Source organism: Notamacropus eugenii, chromosome 2 (genome assembly GCF_028372415.1).
Source record: "Notamacropus eugenii isolate mMacEug1 chromosome 2, mMacEug1.pri_v2, whole genome shotgun sequence".
Taxonomy (NCBI): domain Eukaryota; kingdom Metazoa; phylum Chordata; class Mammalia; order Diprotodontia; family Macropodidae; genus Notamacropus; species Notamacropus eugenii.
The window spans coordinates 223,070,328-223,094,254 of NC_092873.1; the positions used below are offsets into that span (position 1 = coordinate 223,070,328).

Consider the following 23,927-nt stretch of genomic DNA (forward strand, 5'->3'; position numbering starts at 1 on the left):
TCTTCCAGTCATCAAAGCTCAGCGGCAACACAACTAGTGACCGCCTTGGATGCAGTGGCATCCTTGGCATCTTTGCTATCCAACCAAGCACTTAGAAAGCGCTATATAGAAGTGCTAGTTATTATCATCATTATTATTACTGGGAGCAGTTAGGTGGCACGACAGATAAAGCGCCAGGCCTGGAGTCAGGAAGACTCATCTTCCTGAGTTCCAATCTGGCCTCAGACATTTACTAGCTTTATGACCTTAGGCAAGGCACTTAGCCCTGTTTGCCTCAGTTTCCTCTTCTGTCAAATGAGCTGGAGAAGGAAATGGCAAACGACTCCAGTCTCTTTGCCAAGAAAACCCCAAATGGGGTCATGAAGGGTCAGGCACGACTCAAATGACCAACTATGTTGTGCCAAGTAGTGGGAATATAAAGAAAGAAAGCAAAAACAGTCCTTTTCCCCAGAGAGCTCACTTTTCTAACAGAGACTGGGGTCAACAATGCCCAAACTAGACAGATACAGATATATGCATCTATATAAACATAAACACACATGGGGAAAAGAGGAGATAATCTCAGAGGGAAGGCACTAGCATTCAGCATGTAGGGTTTAGCTCTCAAAGAGTTGGACATGGCTAAAAAATGATTCAATAACAACAAAAATTATTATTGTTAGTCAACAAGCATTTATGAAGCATTTGGCATGTACCAGGCATTGTGCTAAAGAGTAGGGATACAAAGTAAGGCAAAAATAATCCCTACTCTGCTCTCAAGGAGCTCAGACATGCAGCATATAAATAATTAAATGTCCCTAAGGTATACAGAGGAGAGGAAAAATAATCTCCAAATGTATGGCAGTAGCAACTGGAGGACTTGGAAAGGCCTCTTGCTGAAGGTGGAATTTAAGAAAATGAACAGGAGGAACAGCCTTTTACACATTCAGGTAGAAGATGAACAGTAAGGATGTCAGAACAGCAAGGAGGTCACTGTAACCAGACTGTAGGGTACGTGTAGAGCAGTAAAGTGCACAAAGAACTTTAACTGCCAGAGGATTTTATATTTGATTCTGAAAGTAAGAGGGAGACAATGGAGTTTATTGTGGAAGATTTAGGGAAGGGGAGAGTTATGCTTTGGGAAAAATCACTTTGGCAGCTGAAGGCTGGAGAGAGGAGAGATTTGAGGCAGGGATGCCAATTCCAAGGGTCTTTATTGCCATACTCCAGGCCCAAGGTGATGAGATGGTAGCTGTGTGAGCAGAGCTAAGAGGACATATATGAGAGACGTTGTGAAGATGAAAACGAGACATAACAATAGACCAGCCACTCAGGGTGAATGACAAATACTATCAATCTTGGGAAAAGCATAGAAGGATGTACTGGGAGAAAGGAATTGGTTTCTATTGATCGTCTTTCTTTAACAAGTTGCCAAAACATAGTATGAATAAGCCGGTGTCTAGATCAATAGGAGACAGTTATTAATTGAGCATCTGTAAAAGTCTAAGGAACACAACCTGGGCTATATCCCTCTGTAAGCAACAATGTCAAATTCATCATATTTCCCATGTTATCCAATTGGTAATAATAATTTCCACCCAGAGAAAAATAAGTCTGTCAGTGGGAAGTATTAGTAGCTAGCATCAGCTGTGCCAAATGAAGGCCTCTTCAGTGACTTCATATTTGGACTGGAACTTTCTCTTCCAACCAGCTTTTCTCTTTTATTAAGTCTCTTAATGAATTCCTTTGAGCAAAATCTGTTTTAGTTTATATCACTCTGGCCCTAAGGACTCCATTCTTGCCTTTTGCTTTTCTAGCCATCAAATTTGTCTATTGGATATCCATATGAAACTCATATAAATAACTAACGATGTCTACCTTAATATCACACTGATAAAAGTCATGATTTTCTCATACATCAAAATGGCCAAGATTTGGTGGGAAAGACAGGTACTGGTGAAATGTAAGGTACACAAACACTGAAATAAAGATGTACCTTCAGTGACTGAAGAGAATCTGAATTGGTATCACAGTAGAGGATGATATTGTTGGCCATGCTGAAGCTCTCCCTCACCCCGAGATGGTAAAACAAGGAAGGCTGGCGGAAGGCATCACTCATCTCGACCACAGCGATATCTGAAAACAGAAAACAGATGAGCCACACAGTCTTGACAAGGGCTGGCATTAAATCATGCCTCACTGGTAGTTTCAACAACTCGGTATTTCAAAGAGGAAATGAAGAAATGATAGGGATTTCCCCCTTTCCTTTATCTCTGAACTTTGAATGCAAAATTCTATAAGGAAGTGGTTACCCATTTCTAAAACATGCCTCCATTTCTTAAATAAGAAAATGGTCACATATTACTGAAAAACAAAGAACAGGTAATGGTAGAAAATGTGTACAAATCATCTTTTAGGGACGACACAATGAAAAGGAATTAAATGTTACTTTGAAAGGCAAAGGCAAAATACTGCATAGAGAAATTATTGTGAAGTAGAAGATGGTTGATTTTGGAAGCCATTTCATGAGTGCAATGATGAAGTTAAAGCTAGCTCCAGGGATTGAGAAACGAATGTGCAAAATAGAGGTTAAAACTATGCCTGTGCAAACACTAGGCAAGAAGGACTGCAAAAGCAAAAAAAAAAGTGATTAAAAAGATGAGTTGCATTTTTTTCCAATTAGAATTTAGAGGGGTTTTCTTTCTAACAGGCAGATATGGAGTTTTCTTCCGGGGTCTTCAATCCTCTTAGGTTGAAAATTAACACGAGAGAAATGACTCGTTTTAGTTTTAACTACACTAACCATCTGTCTCTTGCACCCACTTTATTTCTTCTTCCCACTGATATCAACCCCTCAGAGTCCATCAAAATGTTTAAAAGTAAGAGACAACACAAAACAGTGGCTTAAAAAAACCCAGTAAAATACTAGCTGATGAAAAATAAGTGACAAATGTAAAGGAAAACAACAAACAATAAAAGCGAAAATAGTTTTTTTTTAAACTCAAGAAGAGGGTTATTTCCCAAGAAGTAATACTTAGAATTGTATGCAAAATTGAGTCTTAAAATGCAGGGGGGTTTCTGATTAATTGGGATGACTGGGCCCTTAAAATAACCTGACAAAAAAAAAAGACAGAAAAGTATATTCATTCGCTTGATGTTTCCAAAGTCAATCAGACAAAAAAAAAATGACAGAAATTTATATTTGTTAGTTTGGTACTTCCAAAGAATGATGCAGAAATATACTTTTTCTGACTGCTGTGATATCTAGAATACCAATGAAACTCAACTGGTTATATTTATAATAAAAACAACAATAACCCAGAGATATACAGTAACTCAAGACTCAATTCTATCTCAGTCACCAATTCAGAACAAAAACATGAGTTCTGATTAATTCTTTTGAAAAAGGGGTATTTTACTGGCTTTCTTAAAGGAATGTCATGGAATCAGCCATATGGTTGCATACTGCTAGCTCTTCCGATATACTTTAAGAAGTCATGGAATGAAATAAATGACTGTATATGACATGAGTCTTTCTAAAACCAGAACAAAACTGCAAGTATTTACCAAAATATTTGTTCAACACTCTAAAGAGAATTGCATGGTGAATGGAATAATGTATTCAGAGACTCTTTGGCAAATAAATATCAGTTTAAGTGAAAAATCCATATAGCATATTAATCCCAAATTCCCCATTCTCTAACATTACTGCCTTTCTTTTATGGAGATGGGAGGGTGGGGGTGGCTAGGTGGTGCAGTGGAGAGAGAACTGAACCTAGAATCAGGAAGACCTGAATTCAATTCTGGTTTTAGACACTAGCTGGGTGACTGTGGGCAATTAACTTGACCTTTGTTTGCCACAGATTCCTCAATTGTAAATAATAATAATGCCTGTTCGTCCTTTGTTGCTGAAGAAGACCATGCCATCAGAGAAATAATGAATGACTTGCACTTGACTTTGTTTTGAGTGAGTGAGGGCTGTGCAGGTCACCAGACTCACTTCTCCTCTAGAGCCATCTGAATCCAGTGACCAGATATTCATCAGGATGACTGGAGATGACCCGGGATGAGGCAATTGGGGTTAAGTGACTTGCCCAAGGTCACACAGTTAAGTGAGTGTCAAGTGTCTGAGGGGAGATTTGAACTCAGGTCCTTCTGATTCCTGCACTGGTGCTCTATCCACTGCACCACCGAGCTGTCCCCAAATAATAATGATAATAACCTTCCACGGTTGTTACGAGGATCAAACAAAATAATAATTGCAGAACACTTAGCACAGTACCTGACACAGAGTAATGCTTATTAGCCCTCATTATTATTTAAAGACAGCTAGGTGGTAGCCTGGAGTCAGGAAGACCCAAGTTCAAAACTAGTCTCAGACACTCACTAGTTGTATGACACTGGGCAAGCCACTTAACCTCGTCTGCTTCAGTTTCCTCATCTGTCAAATGAGTTCAAGAAGGAGATGATAAATACTACTCCAGTATTTTTGCCAAGAAAACCTCAAATGCGCTCACACAGACATGACTGAAATGATTGAACAACGACAAATTATCATTTAAATAATACAATCTTCTAGAAGAAAAGTACTGATGAGACCAATGAACATATTACCCTCAATTTTAAGTATCACAAATGAAAAAGACCTTTATCCCCTGTAGTCTGAACTAGTTAGTGTAGCTCCCTAATTTAATTCACTGCCTTGGAGCTACATAGTTAAACTCAGCTCAGTTTCTTCCTTTCGTTTGTGGTTTGGTCTTAGACAAGTGCCATTTCCCTGTGTCCATTTCTATGCCCCTCATTTTACATCTATGGAATAAATTGAATGAAATTACCTGTATTGTGAGACTACTTACAATACAGGGGTGAAATATATTGTGAAGAATATGATCCTAAGGCATGTTAGAATGCAAAGAGACATCTTATCCTATGAGATCTCTGCAAAGCACTCTGCAAACTTTAGAGCACTATATGAATGTCAGTTTTTATGATTATGATTTCTATTACATTTAAGTTACCTCACTCTGACCTAACCCAAACACTCCATTTGTTTCCAATATAGTTTAAGGTTGTCTTTTGAAACTTCCTAAAACTCAACAGTAGACTCCTCCATAATTCTTCTCTCACTTTCTACTTAACATTTTATAATGTTCCTTCATTTAATCTAACCACGAAAGTACCAACCTCCTTTGCGCAACTGTCTGCTGCACTTAAATTCAGTCTCATTACCTCTCAGTGTTTCATCTCTCAGTGGAAGAGATTTTTCTCGTGGTCCATTCATTTTACCTCCCTTTTTTGTTTCTAGAAAGATCAGAATTTGACAATATCTTGAAAGATCAAGCTATATCAATTGATGAAGTGGATTTTTTTTTTATCCATAAGGCAAAGAAAACAAAGATAGAATGAAAATTTTTAACTTCAAAGTAAAAATATAATAAATTGTTTGTGTCAATTGATGTTCCTAGTCAATTTTTACTGAAACGGCATTCCAAGATATCTGGAAGAAAAGGCAACTACATACCAGTACATGCCATTCTATACTATGCTAACAAGAAGGTGAGGCTTGCAATCAATGCATTTGTTTTTCAAACACCAGTATAGCACACTGTGTGTGTGTGTGTGTGTGTGTATGTGTGTGTGTACGTGTGTGTTTGTATACCAAATAGTGTATGGAAAAGATATCTATAAAAAAAAAACTATGCACCAAAACCAAAATGCTTTCTATGGTTAGAATAAAAATTAACTTTTCCGGTATCATTATTGGCAAACTGACCTTTCCAACTTAGAGATGCTCATGTAGTTTGGTGGCATACACTAACACTTGTACATATTTTGAGAGTCTTAGAGCAGTATGTATTTTGAGCATTTTAGAGAATACCTATTTTGATACTCTTTGAGCAGAGGAGTCAAACACATGCCTTAGACAACCCAAACATGGTCTTAACCAGATAAAAATGTAATATTGTAATGTAATATTTGACAAAATAAACAAAAATTCAATAAAACACGGATAACATCACATCTTAAAAACTAAATTACTATGCCATTGGCAAGGATCATCATGTACAGATTGGGGATGCCTGTTTCTATTTGAGTTTGACACTTCTGTCTTAGAGAGCTTGCTAGGTCAGGAAAAGGTTAAATGACTTGCCCAAGATCATACAGACCATAAAAGTCAACACTTTGAACACAGGGCTTCTTGATACCAAGACTAACCTATCCACCACACCATGCTGCCTTTCACTTGTACAGCTATCTGATTTTCACTTCAGGCGATGCTACTGCTTCCCTTATCCTGAGTTTAGTAAATGATCAATGAAGCATAAAATTAGGCTCTCTAGATAAGCAATTAGGGCATAATAAACCCTTAAAAGCAAATAATGGAAAAATGGAATGACTATTTGCAACTTAGTCATCAAATGTCAGCTATGGGGACCCTGGACTTGCTCCTCTGCTTCATTTTTTTTTTTTTTACTTCACAGTACACATCTGCTAGCAAGTAAATATTTCTAACCAGCCACAGCTGATTTCCAATCCCTTCTTATCAATGGAATTATTTCTCCAGGATCATAAGCACTGATTTCTAATATCAACAGTCAAAATGTCTGGATCAAGGGTTAAAATTGGTATGACTCAGGACAATTTCCCACAAAATGATTTAATGGAAAGTCTGCTAGATCTAATGTCAGCAGACCTAGATTTGAGTCCTGATTCTGTCAGCTATAATCCTACATCAGACATCTCCCAAATCAATTTCTTTTAGAAATTATTGTGGAACAAGAATACATATGTGTGTACCATCTGACTCTATTAGCAATAAAATGCTGAAACTGATATCTAGAACTCTCATCAATACCAAGTAAAAAATATATATTGTGTGTAGCTCAGCTGATACTAGCATCATCTCAGAATCCCCTATCGCTCCTAATGCCTTTGCCCACATTGCAAGGTTCAGTTGCTTCAGTAACAGAGGAGCTTCCAAGAATGTGAACTCCCTTCATCGATGCAAATGATGCATGCATTTGTAGGATCACTCTAGGACCTGCCAGAAACACACACAAGTTAAGTGATTTGACCAAGATCACACAGCCAATGTCACAGGTAGGTTACGAGCCTTTGTAACCAAGTGCATTCTCTTGATCACAAGATGAACAGAGTAGAAGTGTGTGAATGAACTAAGGATAAGTGATCCTTAGAAATCTTACAGCTGACATAGATTTGCTAATATACATTTAATCAATCATCAAATGATTTAATGGAGATGGGTAGGGCATCTATTCTAAAACACATCTAAACTCCACAAAAAGAAATGGGTGTGGCAGGATAGAAGCATGGGTGATTGGGTAATCCTAATATCTTACATTTGTATACCACTTTATGGTTTTCAAAAAGCATTTAGTCAGTCAATAAGCATCTATTAAGCAATTTCTGTGCACTATAGGCATCGTAATAGTTGCTGGAGCACACTCACATACATTATTATATCATTTTAGTTCTTATGCCAACCCTGTGATTAAGGCAAAATGGAGATTAACATCCCTATTCTACAAATGATGGAAAAGGAAATTCAGAAAAGTTAAGTGGCTTATCCAAAGTTACACAGGTGACAAAGGGTAGAGGTGAAACTGGTCCCAAGGTCTCCGATTCCTAGGAACCTCTGACTTCACTTGTGGTGCCAAACTCAAATAGAAATGGGGGCCAATCAACTATACATAAGAACCCAAGTAGGTACATATTGACTTAGAAACCAGATATTAAAATTATCTAGGTTTTGTTGTATTTTCATTTATTTTGTTAAATATTTTCCAATTACTTTTTAATCTGGCTTGAGGCATGTGTTTGACACCTCTGGATTACACCATGTAAAATCTTTACTAGGAAAACTAAACAAAACACATTGTCTTCCTCAGAGAGGAAGACAAAGCAGTAGCATCATTTTTATATAGGAGGGATAGTAGAACATTTAAGAGGTACAGTGGAAAAACTGAGTGAATTAGAATCAGAGGATCAGTGCTCAGATATAAGCTGTCATTACCTTCATGACTTTGGGTAAATCACTTAATTCAGTCTTAGTTTCCTTACTTGTACTGGACTAGACACCTAAGGTTTCTTCCAAATTGCAATATATGACCCTTTGCCATGACTGTATTCAACTCTTAAAGAGTTTTTTCAAGTGAATCTCTTATTGCAGGGATGTTTATTTACCTGATGAGTGCCTAAGTTATATTAGATTCATGCACTGTCCTAGGTGCTAGAGAAGAGAAAGATGCAACACACATCATTCCCTCAAGGAGTTTATGATCTGACTGGGGAAGAGGAGATACGATACTAGGGAGAGTGAGATGAGAGAACCAGAAAAGGACAAGCAAAGTCCTGTGAAAAATATGAGAAGATCCCACTTTCTAAAATATTTATAGCAGCTCTTTTTGTGGTGGCAAAGAACTGGAAATTGAGGGGATGCCTGTCAAATGGGGAATGGTTGAACAAGTTGTGGTATATGATTGTGATTGAATACTATTGTGTTATAAGAAATGATAAGCTTGATGACCTTAGAAAAACATGGACAGACTCGCATGAAATAATGAACAGCAAAATGAGATGAACCAAGAGAATAATGTATCCAGTAACAGCAATACTGTTTCAAGAACAACTTTGAGCAACTAAGTCATTCTGACTATTAAAATACCCAAATTAACTGCAAAGGACCTCTGAAAGCAGATGCCATCTGCATCCAGAAAAAGAACTGAGAAATGGAAGTATGTAGAGAATGGTTTTATACACAAACACACATGTGTGCACACACAATTTGTGTCTAATGGTAGTCACCTCTAGGACAGAAGGGGAAGAAAAAAAAGAAAGTTACATGATAGCTTTAGTATATACTTAAAAGGGACAGCAAGTTAAACATAATAGATTTGCAGTTTCATGTCAAATCATCTTTTTTTCTATTCTACTATGTTACAGAAATGTTTGTTTTATTTCTTACATTCAGAATAAAATAAATAAAATTTTAAAAAGAAGACCCCACTTTCAAGATTAAGGAAGGGTGGGAGAGAATCATGTCAGCAAAGATTTCATGGAAAGACTTCATTAAAGGTTGGTATCTGGATCAAGCTTTTAATAAGGGGAAGTGTTCAAAACACAGGCCCAAAAACATTCTCCACAGTCCCCATTTTAAACCTTTTTTACTTTTGTCAGCTCTGAACTCTACTTCTTTCTCTTGATTTTGGATGTTTGCCTTCTCTTCTGCTTTACAAAAAAGAAACAACAAAAAAGGCCAACCACAAAACAAGACCTTCCAACGGGTGCCACTTCAACTCCTATCATTCCACAACTGAAATCTCCTGGATGTGTTCATCCATGTTCTCTTGTCTTAAACATAATGGTAAGCCTTTTTCCCCTTCACTGCTAAACTTCTGCAAAAACTACACTCCCTGTCTTTAGTTACTCACCCCCTATATATTACCATTTTTACAATATGGTTTCTGCCCCCACCATTCTGCTGAAACTCTGTTGAAGGTCATCAGTGGCCTCCTAATGGCTAAATACAGCTACTTTTTCTCAGTCTTCCTTCTCTCTCTTCTGCTTCTTCTCTCTTTGCTTGACTTCTTTGTGCATGCATTCTCCATGTGGAGACTTTCTCTGACTCCTCTTTGGTATTTTAAAAAAAAGTTTTATTCATAAAATCAACTCTTAGTTTTATTTATTAGTTCAACAGTTTTCTTAATTTCAATTTTATTAATCTCTCCTTTGGTTTTCAGTATTTCTAACTTGGTATTTTCTTGAGGATTTTCCATTTGTTCTTTTTCTAGCTTTTTCAGCTGTATGCCCAATTCATTGATCTCCTCTTTCTCTATTTTATTCATGTAGGCATTCAACAATATAAAACTTCCCCTAAGAACTGCTTTTGCAGCATCTCATAAGTTTTGTTAGGTTGACTCATTATTGTCATTCTCTTGAATGAAGTTGTTGGAGCCTTCCATAAAATAATAAGCAGTATCTACCTAAAACCATTGGCCAGCATTATATATAATGGGGATAAGTTAGATGCATTTCCAATAAGATCAGGGGTGAAACAAGGATGTCTATTATCACCACTGTTATTCAGTATGGTACTAGAAATGTTAGTTTTAGCAATAAGAAAAAGAAATTGAAGGAATTAGAATAGACAAAGAAGAAACTAAGTTATCACTCTTTGCAGATGATATGATGATATACTTAGAGAATCCTAGAGAATCAATTAAAAAACTACTTGAAATAACTTTGGCAAAGTTGCAGGTTACAAAATAAACCCACATAAATCATCTGCATTTCTATACATTACTAACAAAACCTAACAGCAAGGGATAGAAAGAGAAATCCCATTTAAAGCTACGGTAGACACTATGAAATATTTGGGAGTCTACCTGCCAAAACAAACCCAGGGACTATGTGAACACAATTACAAAACACTTTTCTACAAATAAAGTCAGATGTAAGTAAGTGGAAAAACATCAGTTGCTCGTAGGTAGACCAAGCTAATATAATAAAAATGGCAATTCTACCTAAATTAATTTACATATTCAGTGCCATACCAATCAAACCACCAGATAGTTTTTTTCTAAAGCTAGAAAAAATAATATCAAAATTCATCTGGAAGAACAAAAAATCCAGAATATCAAGGAAATTAATGAAAAGAAATGCTAGGGAAGGTGGCCTAGACCTACCAGACTTTGAATTTTATTATAAAGCAGCAATCATCAAAACCACTTGGTACTGGCTAAGAAATAGAGGAGTAGACCAGTGGAATAGGTTAGGTACTCAAGACACAGTAATCAATGAATATAGCTATCTACTGTTGGATAAACCCAAGGACCCCAGCTTCTGGGATAAGAACTCACTGTTTGACAAAAACTGCTGGAAAAACTGGATAACAATGTGGCAGAAACTGGACATAGACCAATGCCTGATACCACACACAAGAATAAAGTCCAAATGGATGCATGATGTAGGTATAAAAATTGATACTATAAACAAATTTGAGGAGAAAGGAATAGTGTATTTGTCAGATTTATGGAGCACAGAGAAATTTATGACAAAACGAGAGACAGAGAACATTATGAAGTGTAAAATGGATAATTTTGATTACATTAAATTAAAGTTTTTGCACAAACAAACCCAATGCAACCAAGATTAGGAGGGAAGCAGAAAACTGGGAAAGAATTTTTGCAACTAGTGTCTGTGATAAAGGCCTCATTTCTAAAATATATAGAGTACAAGTCATTCCCCAATTGATAAATGGTCAAAGGATATAAACAGGCAGTTTTCAGAGGAAGAAATTAAAGCTATCTATAGTCATATGAAAAAATGCTCTAAATCACTATTGATAAGAGAGATGCAAATCAAAACAACTCTGAGGTATCACATCACACGTATCAAATTGGCTGACATGAAAAAACAGGAAGGTGATAAATGTTGGAGAAGATGTGGCAGAGTTGGAACACTAATTAATTGTTGGTAGAGCTGTGAGCTGATTCAACCATTATACAGAGAAATTTGGAACTATGCCCAAAGGGCTATAAAAATGTGCATACCCTTTGACCCAGCTTCTAGGACTGTATCCCCAAGAGATCATAAAAATGGAAAAGGGAAAATATTTACGAAATATTTATAATATATACAAAAATATTTATAGCAACTCTCTTTGTTGTAGCCAAGAACTGGAAATAGAGGGGATGCCCATCAATTGGGGAATGGTTGAACAAGTTGTGTTATATGAATGTAATAGAATATTATTGTGCTATAAGAAACGATGAACAGGAAGACTTCAGAGGGGCCTGGAATGACTTGTATGAAATGATGCTGAGAGAAAGGAGCAGAACCAGGAGAACACTGTATACAGTAACAACCACAGTGCATGAGGAATTTTTCTGGTAGACTTAGCCCTTCACAGCAATGCAAGGACCTAAAACATTCCCAATGGACTCTTCAGGCAAAATGCCTTCCACATTCAGAGAAAGAACTATGGAACTGGATCAAAGAATGAAGTAGGATATTTTCTCTTGTGTTATGTTTTGTTTTGTTTTGTTTTTTCTCATGGTTTCTCTCATTCATTTTAATTCTTCTATTCAACATGACAAATGTGAAAGTGTGTTTAATAAGAATGTAAGTGGAGAACCCATATAAGATTGCACGCCATCTCGGAGAAGGAGGGGGAGAAAATCTAAGACTTATAGAAATGATTGTAAAAAACTGAAAACAAATAAATAAAAAAAGAAAAAGAAAAAAGTTTTATTAGGGTGTTTTGTTTCTACAAACATTTACAGATTATCCACCCCCTATTTAAAGTAAAACAATTAAGTAAAACTAATGATATAGTGACTTCATCTGAAAGTACGTGCAACATTCCACATCTATAATAGCACACAAACTCCACTTTTCTAATTTTTTACTGTTTTTTTAAATTAGCAAAAATCTTTTTTCTTACTCCCACCTTCAACTCCATTGCAAACCAAAGAAAAATCAATTGCTTCTATCAAATATGCATAGTCAAGCAAAATACATTCCATCATAGTTATATACATACATATACATATTTTTGTTATTCAATCCTTTCAGTCATGCCTGTCTCACATGTATGCATAGACATATACATATGTGTGTATATACATAAACATAAACATTCCTATAGGAGTCTATGCATAAGCAGTGCAGCTAGATGGTGGAGTGAATGAGTACTAGGTCTTGAGTCGGGAAGACTCATCTTTCTGAATTCAAATAAGGCCTCAAACACTTACAAGCTGTGTGACTCTAGGCAAGTTATTTAACCATGTGTGCCTCCCTTACCTCATCTGAAAAATAATCTGGAAAAGGAAATGGCAAACCCTACTAGTATCTTTGCCAAGAAAACCTCAAATGGAGTCATGAAGAGTGGGACGTAACTGAAACGACAGAACAACAATAAGTATAGGCATACGTCTCATTTTGCACCCAAATTTATCACCTTTGTGTCAGGAGATGGATGTTATTATTATCCTCTGAAATTATAGATGGTCACTGTATTGATCATAATTTTTACAGCTTTCAAACCTATTGGTCTTTGCAGTGTTATTGTAAACATTGTTTTCCTGGTTCTTCTCATTTCACTCTTCATGAGCTTATAAAAATCTTCAAAAATGTTCATTTTATAATACTGACTTGTAATATTAATAAGTAAAATATTACAATATAAATTTTCCTAATGGTACTGATTACTTTACCTTCTATCAGTTCATTTAAATCATCTCATGTCTCCTTGAAATGACCTATCTCTTTATTTCTTATACCAGAGTATTGCTTCATCACAATCATATACACAATTCATCCAGTCATTCCTCAATTAATGAGCATCCTTTGGTTTTCAGTTGTTGGGGTTTTTTGCCACCCATAATGAACTGCTATGGATACGTTTGTATGAGTGGGACTTTTTCCTATTTCTTTAACCTTTTGGAAGTATAGGCTGAATCCTAGCTGGTATAGCTGGGTCAAAGGGCATGCTGTACTTAGTAACTTTTTGTGAATAATTCTAAATTGCTTCCCAGAATGGGTGTGTCTGTTCAAATATCCACCATGAGTGCACTAATGTACCTATTTTCTTACAGTGCTTCCAACATTGTCAACTTCCTATTACGTCATCTTTGCCAAATCTGATGGGTATGAGGTGAAACATCAGAAATCCTTTGAGATCCTTTTTTTCCTCCCATCTCCTCAATTAAAGAGTTTACTACAGCTTATTAAACTCAAGTTCACTAAAGAATTCTGGGATCTCTTCTGTTCTCCTTCTATTCTCTCACCTCACCTAATCTCACAAATTCAATTATTTTCTCTACAAAAAGGATGCCAAAAATCTTTACTACCAACTCCAATATCTGCCCTGAATTTCAGTGTCCCATTTTCAATTGCCTTCTTCTGTCTCCACCTGGATGGCCTACTGATACCTCAAAAATCAGTAGATGTTAGAAACTACCCACTCCAATCCCCTTGTTTTACATATGAGATAATGTCCCCCAACAGGACTGTCCCATCTAAGAAAAAAGAGACAGAACAAGACAATGCATTAACCCTATTTGTCAGTGGAAGCAACATTCTACATCTACATCCATATCTCTATCAAGAGAAGACAAATATGGTTTATCATCAGTCCTCTGGAAATCAAAACTGGCCATTATATTAATATGAATTTTGTGTGCATGTGTTGCTATACATTGTACTATGAGGTCATTACGTATATAGTCCTCTTGGTCATGTTTTCTTTGTTCTGGATCAGTTCATACATGTCTTCACAAGTTTCTCTGAAATACTCATATTCAAAACTTCTTATGGGGCAGTGATACTCTATTACATTCATAAATCACTACTTGTTCATCTGTTCCCCAATTAATGGGTATCCATTTAGCTTATCATCTTTTTAGTACCACAAAAATGTTGTTATAAATATTTTAGTACATTTGGGAACTTTTCCTGTGTTTGACCTCCTTGTGATCAATGCTAAGTAGCAGTTAAGATGGGTCAAATGATAAAATATTTTAATTATTTTTCTTGAACAATTTCAATTGTTTACCAAAGTGGTAATTTACCATCAATTCACAGGTCCACTAACATGTAGAAGTATGAAGATTTTCCCACAGCCACTCTGACACTGATTATTGCTTTCTTTTATCAGCTGCCAAGATAATTTTCCTGGTGCTATCTAGCACACTGAGTAGTAGATCCTCTTGAGGATTTATGGGAAATCACAGATAAAGGGAAGCTGGGTGGTGCACTGAATAGAGTGTCAGTCCTGGAATCAGGAGGTTCTGTGTTCAAATGTGGTCTCACTAAGGTATGTGACCGTGGGCAAGTCACTTAACCCTGTTTGTCTCAGCTCCTCATCTGTAAAATGAGCCAGAGAAGGAAATGGCAAACCACGCCAGTGTCTTTGCCAAGAAAACAACCAAGAGAGTCCTGAAAAGCTGGACGTGACTGAAATGACTGAACAACAAACAACGGATAAAAAATGCATAGGATAAGAAGGTATGGATAGTTTGTCATCTGAACCAAGGAGAGGATACCCACATTGGTGAAATCAAAGAACTGCTGAAATATATGAATAATATATGAAATATATTATGTCATTCTACTGTTCAAAAATTAAATTACGTTTAAAACTTTAGCCTGTCACTAAAAGTCTGTTTTTTTCCAATCAATCGGTAAGCCTTTATTAAATGTCTACTAGGTAACAGGCATCGTCCTGAATACTGAAAATACAGAGACAAAAAGGAAAAAGTCCCTGCCCTCAAGGAGCTTCTGTCGCCCCTATCTTCATGCATCCCATCGTCTAGCTAAAAGGGAGACACTCTCTTCTATCTTCTGATACACATACATACTTATACCATCCCCTCCACCCCACAAAGACTTGATTATGGAAATGAAGTTGTGTGTGTTTACCATTTGTCATAGGATCATAAATTTAGACCTAGAAGGGGCCACAAAAGTTACCTAATCCAGGACCCATATTTTACAGATTAGGATCCTGAGGGTCAGAGGGACTGAACGACTTCCCTGAGGCTACACAATTAGTAAGTGGCAGAGATAAAATTTGAACCCATGCCTTCTGACTCCAAATCTAGTCTTCTTTCCATAGTAACAGGCCTGTCAAATGTGCTCTACAGATTTTTTCCATTCTCTCAATTCAAAAAGCAGACTAACTGAATAATTTATACTTCTAAAGGAGAAAAACATTAAATTGCATTATACCGAAATGCCGCCTTCAATTTTTTCCCTCTCAGAACATGACTCCCCCATCCCTGTTGAATAGCCTGAGAACTATGTTCATCCTGAAAACTTAGGATAGAGGGTGGGAAGTGATGTAAAAATGGAGAGGGGAGTGGAGGGGAGGGGAAGGGAAGGGAGATCAAACGTCCATCCAAAAATGAAAAGAAAATCAGTGTAAATTCTCCCTAATACTTAATATATTCTCAATAGCTTTAATGGTTAAGTCTTTCTTCTATTGTCAAATTATGGTCAGTGGCTTTAACTGAGGTTAGCATTTACATTTAAATGTGAAAAAGATTCAAAAATAAGAAATGGATTAGAAAAAATTAGAAAAGACTTGTATCCATTTCATTTTCATATTTCAGAGTTTCAGAACTTGAAAAAGTGTTCTCTACAAAGTATACACCTACTGAATATTTCACTGGTAGAATTTCACCTGAGGTCCTGAAAATACTTAGAAATGAAAAATCATAAAATATCATTTGTGGCAGAAAACACAATCTTAAAAAATAATTTTCTCCATTAAGAATTAATAACCAATTTACCAGTTTGCAAAGGATGTTTGGCTTAAGAATTTATTTTTGAATGTAAGGGTAAAATCAGTAGGTAGTAATGGGAGAGCAGGTAACTTAAAAAGTAACAAAATGAAAACAAAAAGACCCAATCATTTCATTCATTCATTCAAGAAACATCTATCAAAAACACATTATTAGCCAGGCACTTCGGCACTAACTATTATACATTCACTTGTTTTCAGTCATGTTCTACTCTTCATTACCCTATTTGGAGCTTCTCTTGTCCAAGATACTGGGATGGCTTGCCATTTCCTTCTCCAGCTCATTTGACAGATGAGGAAACTGAGGCCAACCTGGTTAAATGACTTGCCCTGAGTCACAGAGCTAGTGTCTGAGGCCATATTTGAATTCAGGGGTCTTCCTGACTTCAGGCCCAGCACCACATCACCTAGTTGTCCCTTGTACTAGGTATCTGATTGCTGTTAATTTGTTTTACAGTCATGCCTGACTCTTCATGACCCCATTTGGGTTTTTTTTGGCAGAGATAACAAAATGGTTTGCCCTTTCCTCACTGAAGCAGAGAGAGTAAAGTGACTTGATCAGGGTCACACTGCTAGTAAGTACCTAAGGCCAGGTATATGGAAAGTAAAAAAGAAAATACAAACAGCAGCTCTCTTGCCTTCAGTTTTTCAGTTTAATAATCTAATGATGTGCTGGAATCCATTCACTCCGTGCACACTGGTTAATGCCTACTGTGTGCAACACTATGAACTGTCTCCTACAAATAATGAGATGATAAAATGAGTCTGGTTCCTATTTTCAAGTCTCAAGACTGCTCCTCAATGAAGACGTTTCTGTCTTTGCATCCCCAGAATCTGGCACTGTTACTGTACAATAAAAGGCCTGTTGATTTTGTTGCTATGAGATGTGATGCATTTGTAAGTAAAAAATCCTTGTTTTGGTCAAAACTACTGCTACTACTATTTTACAGTTTAGAGACAGTATGAAATCTATACATCTAGAACTGACCTCTCAATCAGAGAGACTTGGGTTCCAGCTCTGCCTCTAACAGACACTGGCAGTGTAACTCTGTGGAAGTCATATCCATGCCCCAGACAATTCTCCAAGACTATGAGGTTGTCCATCTATGCTAGTAAAGGGAGTTTCCTCACCAAAGATTCCCTTCACAGATAAAGTCACAGGTATGGACCATAAGGAGAAAAAAAAAAAGCCAGATCTAAGAGTTTATGATGATTTATTTGTAAATTTATTTTAAATGACTGCTCTCAGTCCTATTTCTAAGTCTATTTTTCATTTAGACTAAAGACCTAAAAGATCTATTCATGAAAGTTTGGCTCTCGCCAAACTTTTCAGAGTGTTTGAGGCACATGTTAAAGACAATAACAAAATCCACCTCGTGTCCTCCACACAGTTTCATGTTTAATTAAACTACCAACATGTTTGCCTTCATTTAGGTTTCATTGAAGAGTCTGAAAAACAACGGACAGAGGAGCTCTTTGTAACCGCTAGAGGGTTTACATATTCCTCTTTCTAAGACTCCATGGTCTGCCTCATTCAATTGGCACTTATATAATTGGAAGGAGAGTGCCAAAAATTGATTTGTATCAGCTTTCTTTAAAAAAAAACACCAAAAACTCTGATGGTTTCTCACAGCTTTGGATGGCCAAGGAAAAGACTATTTGTTAACTGTTATTCCATTTTCACACCTGATTTCACATAGGTACAATCAGGAAGTGCCTAAAGTACAGTACAACATTATTTTACAGCGTTTAATTTCAGATATAGCTGTACTAGCTTTATACATTTATATGTTGTCCTGCAATGTTCTCTCTTCCAGGGAGTGGTCACTGCGTTATTGCTGCTTTCTCAATGGATAAGGTTATCTCGGTTTCTTCCTTCAATAGAGGCAAAGTTCACTAGTAATTATTTTAAGGAATCATTCCAATCTATTCCTTATTTTGAAATAAGCGAAACTGATCGCTGTTGGCACACCAAATAATGTTCTACTTAACACAAGAAATTACTGACAGTTTGGCATGGTGAAAAGAATGCTGATCATGGAATTGGAAGGGACCTGTATTTAAATTCTACCTATGCAATCCTGAACAAGGTAATTCTCATGTCTGAGGACCAGTTTTTTCATCTGTAAAATAGGGGTTGAGAGGTGTGTTTGAACTTGATAAGCCCTACCTAAGGTTCCTTCCAGATCTAAATTCATGATCCTATGGGGCAGCTAGGTAGAAAAGTGGATAAAGTGGGGGGGCAGAGCCAAGATGGCGGAGTAGAAAGACACACATACACATAGCCCCGAACCCACAACCCATAGAACATCTGTAAAAAGGAACTCACGGCGCATTCTGGAGCAACAGAGGCCATAGAACAGTGGAGCAAAGGGGATTTCTGCTCCAGAGGGACCTGCAAACCTCTCGCAAAAGGTCCTTCGCGCCGCGGACTGGGTGCCCAGCACAGCCCTGCCGCTCCTGCGGCCCCGAGAGGAGTAGATCCGAGCGGGCTTCAGGGATGGGATCTCCAGCGACCGCGCGGGTCCCTCCACCCACAGGTGACGGGAGTCGGTGAGAGGGTCTCTTTGGCGGGTCGAGAGGGGAGTGGGGTGCCTCCATAACTCAGGCCCCCTCGGGAGGCAGCAGCTGAGGCGGGAGCAGACCAGGGCTCCCCAAGCAGGCATGAGCCTGGATCCATTGTTGAAGGTCTCTGCATAAAGCCCCTGAGGGAACTGAGCCTGAGAGGTGGCCCTGCCCCCACCTGAGCACCTGAACTTAATCTCACACTGAATAGCAGCCCTGACCCCGCCAAAAGCCCTAAGGCAGGGAAGCAGCATTTGAGTCTCAGACCCCAAGTGCTGTCTGGGAAGATCAGGAGGCGAGGTGGGTGTGAGGAGAATATTTAGAGGTCAAGTCACTGGCTGGGAAAATGCCCAGAAAAGGGAAAAGAAATAAGACTATAGAAGGTTACTTTCTTGGTGAACAGGCATTTCCTCCCTTCGTTTCTGATGAGGAAGAACAATGCTTACCATCAGGCAAAGACATAGAAGTCAAGGCTTCTGTATCCCAGCCCACCCAGTGGGCTCAGGCCATGGAAGAGCTCAAAAAGAATTTTGAAAATCAAGTTAGAGAGGTGGAGGAAAAGCTGGGAAGAGAAATGAGAGACTTGAAGTCAAAGCATGAACAGCAGGTCAGCACCCTGCTAAAGGAGACCCAAAAAAATGCTGAAGAAAATAATACCTTGAAAAATAGGCTAATAACTCAATTGGCAAAAGAGGTTCAAAAAGCCAATGAGGAGAAGAATGCTTTCAAAAGCAGAATTAGCCAAATGGAAAAGGAGATTCAAAAGCTCACTGAAGAAAACAGTTCTTTCAAAATTAGAATGGAACAGGTGGAGGCTAATGACTTTATGAGAAACCAAGAAATCACAAAACAAAACCAAAAGAATGAAAAAATGGAAAAGTGGATAAAGTACTGAGCTTGAAGTCACGGTGACCTGAGTTCAAATCCAGCCTCAGGCACTTATGAGCTGTGTGACCCTGGGCAAGTCACTTAACCCCATTTACCTCAGTTTCCTCATTTGTAAAATGAGCTGGAGAAGGAAACAGCAAACCACTCCATCATTTTTGCCAAGAAAATCTCAAATGGGGTTACAAGGAGTCAGATACAACAGAAATGAATGAACAACAACAAAATGAAGCCAATGTGGCAAATACAAGTAAGAAATGCATCAGCCCACAACAGTTCTGTACTATCATGTCATCCAAGGAAGACTTCTGCTCTTAAATACACAGACAAACTACATACACACAGAGCTCTATGCAACTCAATTCAATGTGAATTAAGAACCTACTATATGTTGGGCACTGAACTAGGCAGTGGGGATACAAAGATAAAAAATGAAACATGCCTGGACACCAGGAGGCTACATTTTAATAAAGGGAAAGAACTGTGATCAAGGTCACTGGCCTCTCAAAGGAAAGAGACACTTTAGTCTAGATCAGAGTAATCCAATGGAAAAGGGATGGGTGTTTGTGAAAGCAAATCCCAAAGGGTCAGGAGTATCATCTTTCTGATTTGGATTGTCTTTTTTATAGTTGATCAGGAGCAGAGAGGAGAATTGGGTATGTAAGAGGGCTGGAAGAGGTTTCACAGTCCCTTGCAGTGGTTACTAACTTCAGAAATGGGTGGTATCCCATTCCAAGCTATTCCTTCCCTTATTAGACATCTTATCCTTGTGGCCCTAACTTAAGTATGTCTGGTATAGGTATACTCCTCCTCAGATCAGAGAGTATTTCTTATGAATTGGACAGAAAAAGAAAGTCTTTACAGGTGGTTCAATAGTACCCAAGTTTCCTCAAGGAATCACTGTTCCTCACAGGTGGAACTCCAGGATTCTAAGGAACAGAGCTAATAAATGAGATCAGGGTTGTTTAATATTTTTCTGTTACAGATGATTTATTGCTCTAAGTGAGAAGACCAGTTTGGAGCTCTATCTCAGTCACTCAAATTTTAAACCGAATGGATCTAGTAAATGGAGGTTCACTTTGAGCCAATCTAAAGATCTCAGAAGGATTTATTCATGATTTAACAACATGGTTCAGTTGTTTGGTCATTTTTCAGTCATGTCTGCCACAGTTTTCTTGGCAAGGACACTGGATTGATTTGCCATTTCCTTCTCCAGCTCATTCGACAGGTGAGGAAATGGAGGCAAAAGGGTGAAGTGCTTTGTCCAGGGTCACACAGTTAGTAAGTGTCTGAGGTCATATTTGAACTCCGAAAGATGAGATTTCCTGTCTTCAGGCCTGGCACTCTATCCACTGCAGATAGAACCCAGGACCACTAACCTTACATAAAGATTCCTTGTGGGCTGCATATGGACTTAAAAACCCCCACAAATTCACATTATGTTCCACTGTATTTTTACTTATTTTGCTAAATATTTCCCAATTCCATTTTAATTTGGTTGGGACACTTGGGAGTACAGAGGACTGAGTGTTTTAACACCTCTCTGATTTAGCAAGTGGAAACCTTTCATCAGAGCCAATATTCAACCACTCCTCCAACACTGTGCCCTGCAGCTCTTTTCACCATCAATACATGGTGAATGATGAGAGAGCCACCTAATACAATAGGTTGTCTTTACAATGCCATGTGTCTCCCAAATGGCTATCAGTATTCTGTGGATACGACAGTAATTATTTCCATTCACTAGTTCATATTTTCACATTCCCTTTGAGTTCAAGAATTCATTTTTCTGGAGCCCCAGGATCATCTTCTGGTTTTTGTTTCTGAGGACAGGGTACATTCAGAGAAAATAGGGGAGCTTGGAGGTGTTCTCTGAATAAACATTTTGACTGCCAGAGGACAGACGAACCTAGTTCCTGACCTTGCCTAGCGGTGTAATGAAATACCACATTTTCCATTCTTCAAACTACCATTAAATCTGTCAGTTTTGAATTCTCCCACTGGGTTTTCTAGGAAGGCTCTTTTGCTATTATTATTTTTAAATCCTTCAGCATAACAGCATATATATTGGATAGATAGCATGGCAGAAAGATGCCAGAAATTGATTGTAACTTTGGGCAATTTGGATAGAAACCAAAATGGCTGTGGAAAAATGTCAGCATCCGTAAAACAAGATTACTTATTAAAGCAAATACTAGCTACTGATATTAATATTTTAAGGGACGTTTGGCTATTATTGGCCTCAGAGATTGCCCTGCTGCTACAGATAAGAGTACTAAAATGGTGTCATCCTGATTCAGGTGCTAGCATCTGTACACAGGGGTGATGTGAGTGGGTGATTTTATCCTATTTTCAAGGCCCACATGATGCTATACTAAGGTCCTGGAACATTAAAAATACACATTTCCTCCTAACTTCTCTGCCTTTCAAAATGAGATTTCTGAGCCAACCCACTAGCTGCCAGTTGGGCTTTACTCTGCCTAGTATAAAATGAGTTTTTTGGTTTGAGGACTAACACGTACGTAGGATTACCACTAAATTATCTTCAAGCAGATTACCAGGACCTCCTCCATTATCCAGTAAGGTCCCGGGCCACCGAAGGAAGAGCTGTGCTGAGGAAGTGGTCAAAGACACGTATGGAGAATGATATGTATGCACAAGGGTGTATCTAATTGCGTTTAATAACAAGTGTTTTAAAATGATTGCTTGATTATTGCCATTCCTTCCCTTGTACAGCCAGCTCTGGACTGTCTCTATAACTTTATATATTATGCTTGGCACCCCAATAAGCTCACTTTGAATATTTATATTACATATACACATATGCACACATATTGTGTAATTTCCCCTAATCACATGTTAAAACAATCTTAACGGGTTTTTTCTTAAGTTTTGTGTTCTAAATTCTATCCCTCCCTCCTCTTTCCACTCCGAGACAGCAAGCAATCAGATATGTTATACATGTGCATTCATGTAAAACATTTCCATATCAGTCATTTTGTATAAAAAGACTTGAATAAAAGAAAAAGAATGAAAGAAAGTGAAAAACAGCATGCTTCAGTCTGTATTCAAACAATATCAGTTCTTTCTCTGGAGGTGGATAGTTTGCTTCATCATTAGCCCTTTGGGATTGTCTTAGATCACTGTATTGCTGAGATTAGCCAAGTCATACTTGGAATATCTTTTTGCAGCTGGCTGCACATTTAGCATGGTAAGAGGGATAGATTGAACGAGGGGAGGGGAAAGATATGTACTCTCAACCTCTCCTCATACTTTGTGGTCTTATGACCAATTTGCCACAGCACTCCCAGAGTTTTTTCACTCCTATAGTAGTTTTGCAATCTATCCCTTCCTTCTAAATCTGCTAGACTAAGCCACGGTTTTTTCTCATCTCGTCTGCAACTTTGCTTTCTCCTTTGTAGGACCCTCATTCTCTCTTTCTGCCATGAACCAAAGTGACTTCCTCTTTCACCTTGATTAGGAACCATTTTTTCTTGGGGCTCTAAGTTTCCTATCACCTTCTGAGAAGAATTCTTAGCACCAGCTTCAAATCTCTTCATCAGAGAGCCTCTGGAATAGCTCCCCCTTCGTCTTGTTTCCCTCATGACACCCATACATAAAAACTAAGTTAGTCCAGGGAACACTCATGGCTCTCAAGAGGCAAAATGTGTTTTGTAAGGAAGATTTTCATTGATTAAGGGATGCCTTTTCTCTTTACCCACCTCTCCCAGTCTCTTCTACCACAGCACTCGATAGATGGTTCATGCACACCTCACAGGTAAAAAAACCCTCCACAGAAGAATTGCTATGTAGTCCTAAGGTCACCTCACTGACTAAGCCTTAAATGCCTTTGGATCTTCCACAGCATCTATCTTTACAGTGTGGGGTGGACAGGAGGCATTCAATAAAAAGGTACTGATTAATTAATTGGTATGACTTCAGGAAATAACAGAGGGTTTTTTGGTTTGGTTTTTTTTAATCTCTTTCACTCCTTAAATTCAGTGGAAGTCTCATCCTCTCCCTTCCAGGAACCAACTGTTGGTCAAGAACAAATTCAAAAGGGGGCAGAGAGTGAGCCACACCTTTTCCCCACTCACCCCACTTTCTAATAACCTTTCTAAAATGATTTTCAGGTTTTGGGTGTTTTCTCCACCAACAAAAACCAAGGCCG

The 23,927-nt window shown here is 37.9% G+C and overlaps 1 protein-coding gene across 1 annotated transcript in view; it reads right to left on the reverse strand.

Annotated features, from left to right (window-relative positions):
- The window catches only part of MAP3K5 (mitogen-activated protein kinase kinase kinase 5), a 452,961-nt gene that overhangs the window by 354,497 nt on the left and 74,537 nt on the right, over positions 1-23,927 (reverse strand). The window contains exon 2 of the mRNA XM_072637677.1: positions 1,976-2,115. Coding sequence (XP_072493778.1) covers positions 1,976-2,115 — 140 coding nt within the window. The remainder of the gene's footprint in view (positions 1-1,975; positions 2,116-23,927) is intronic.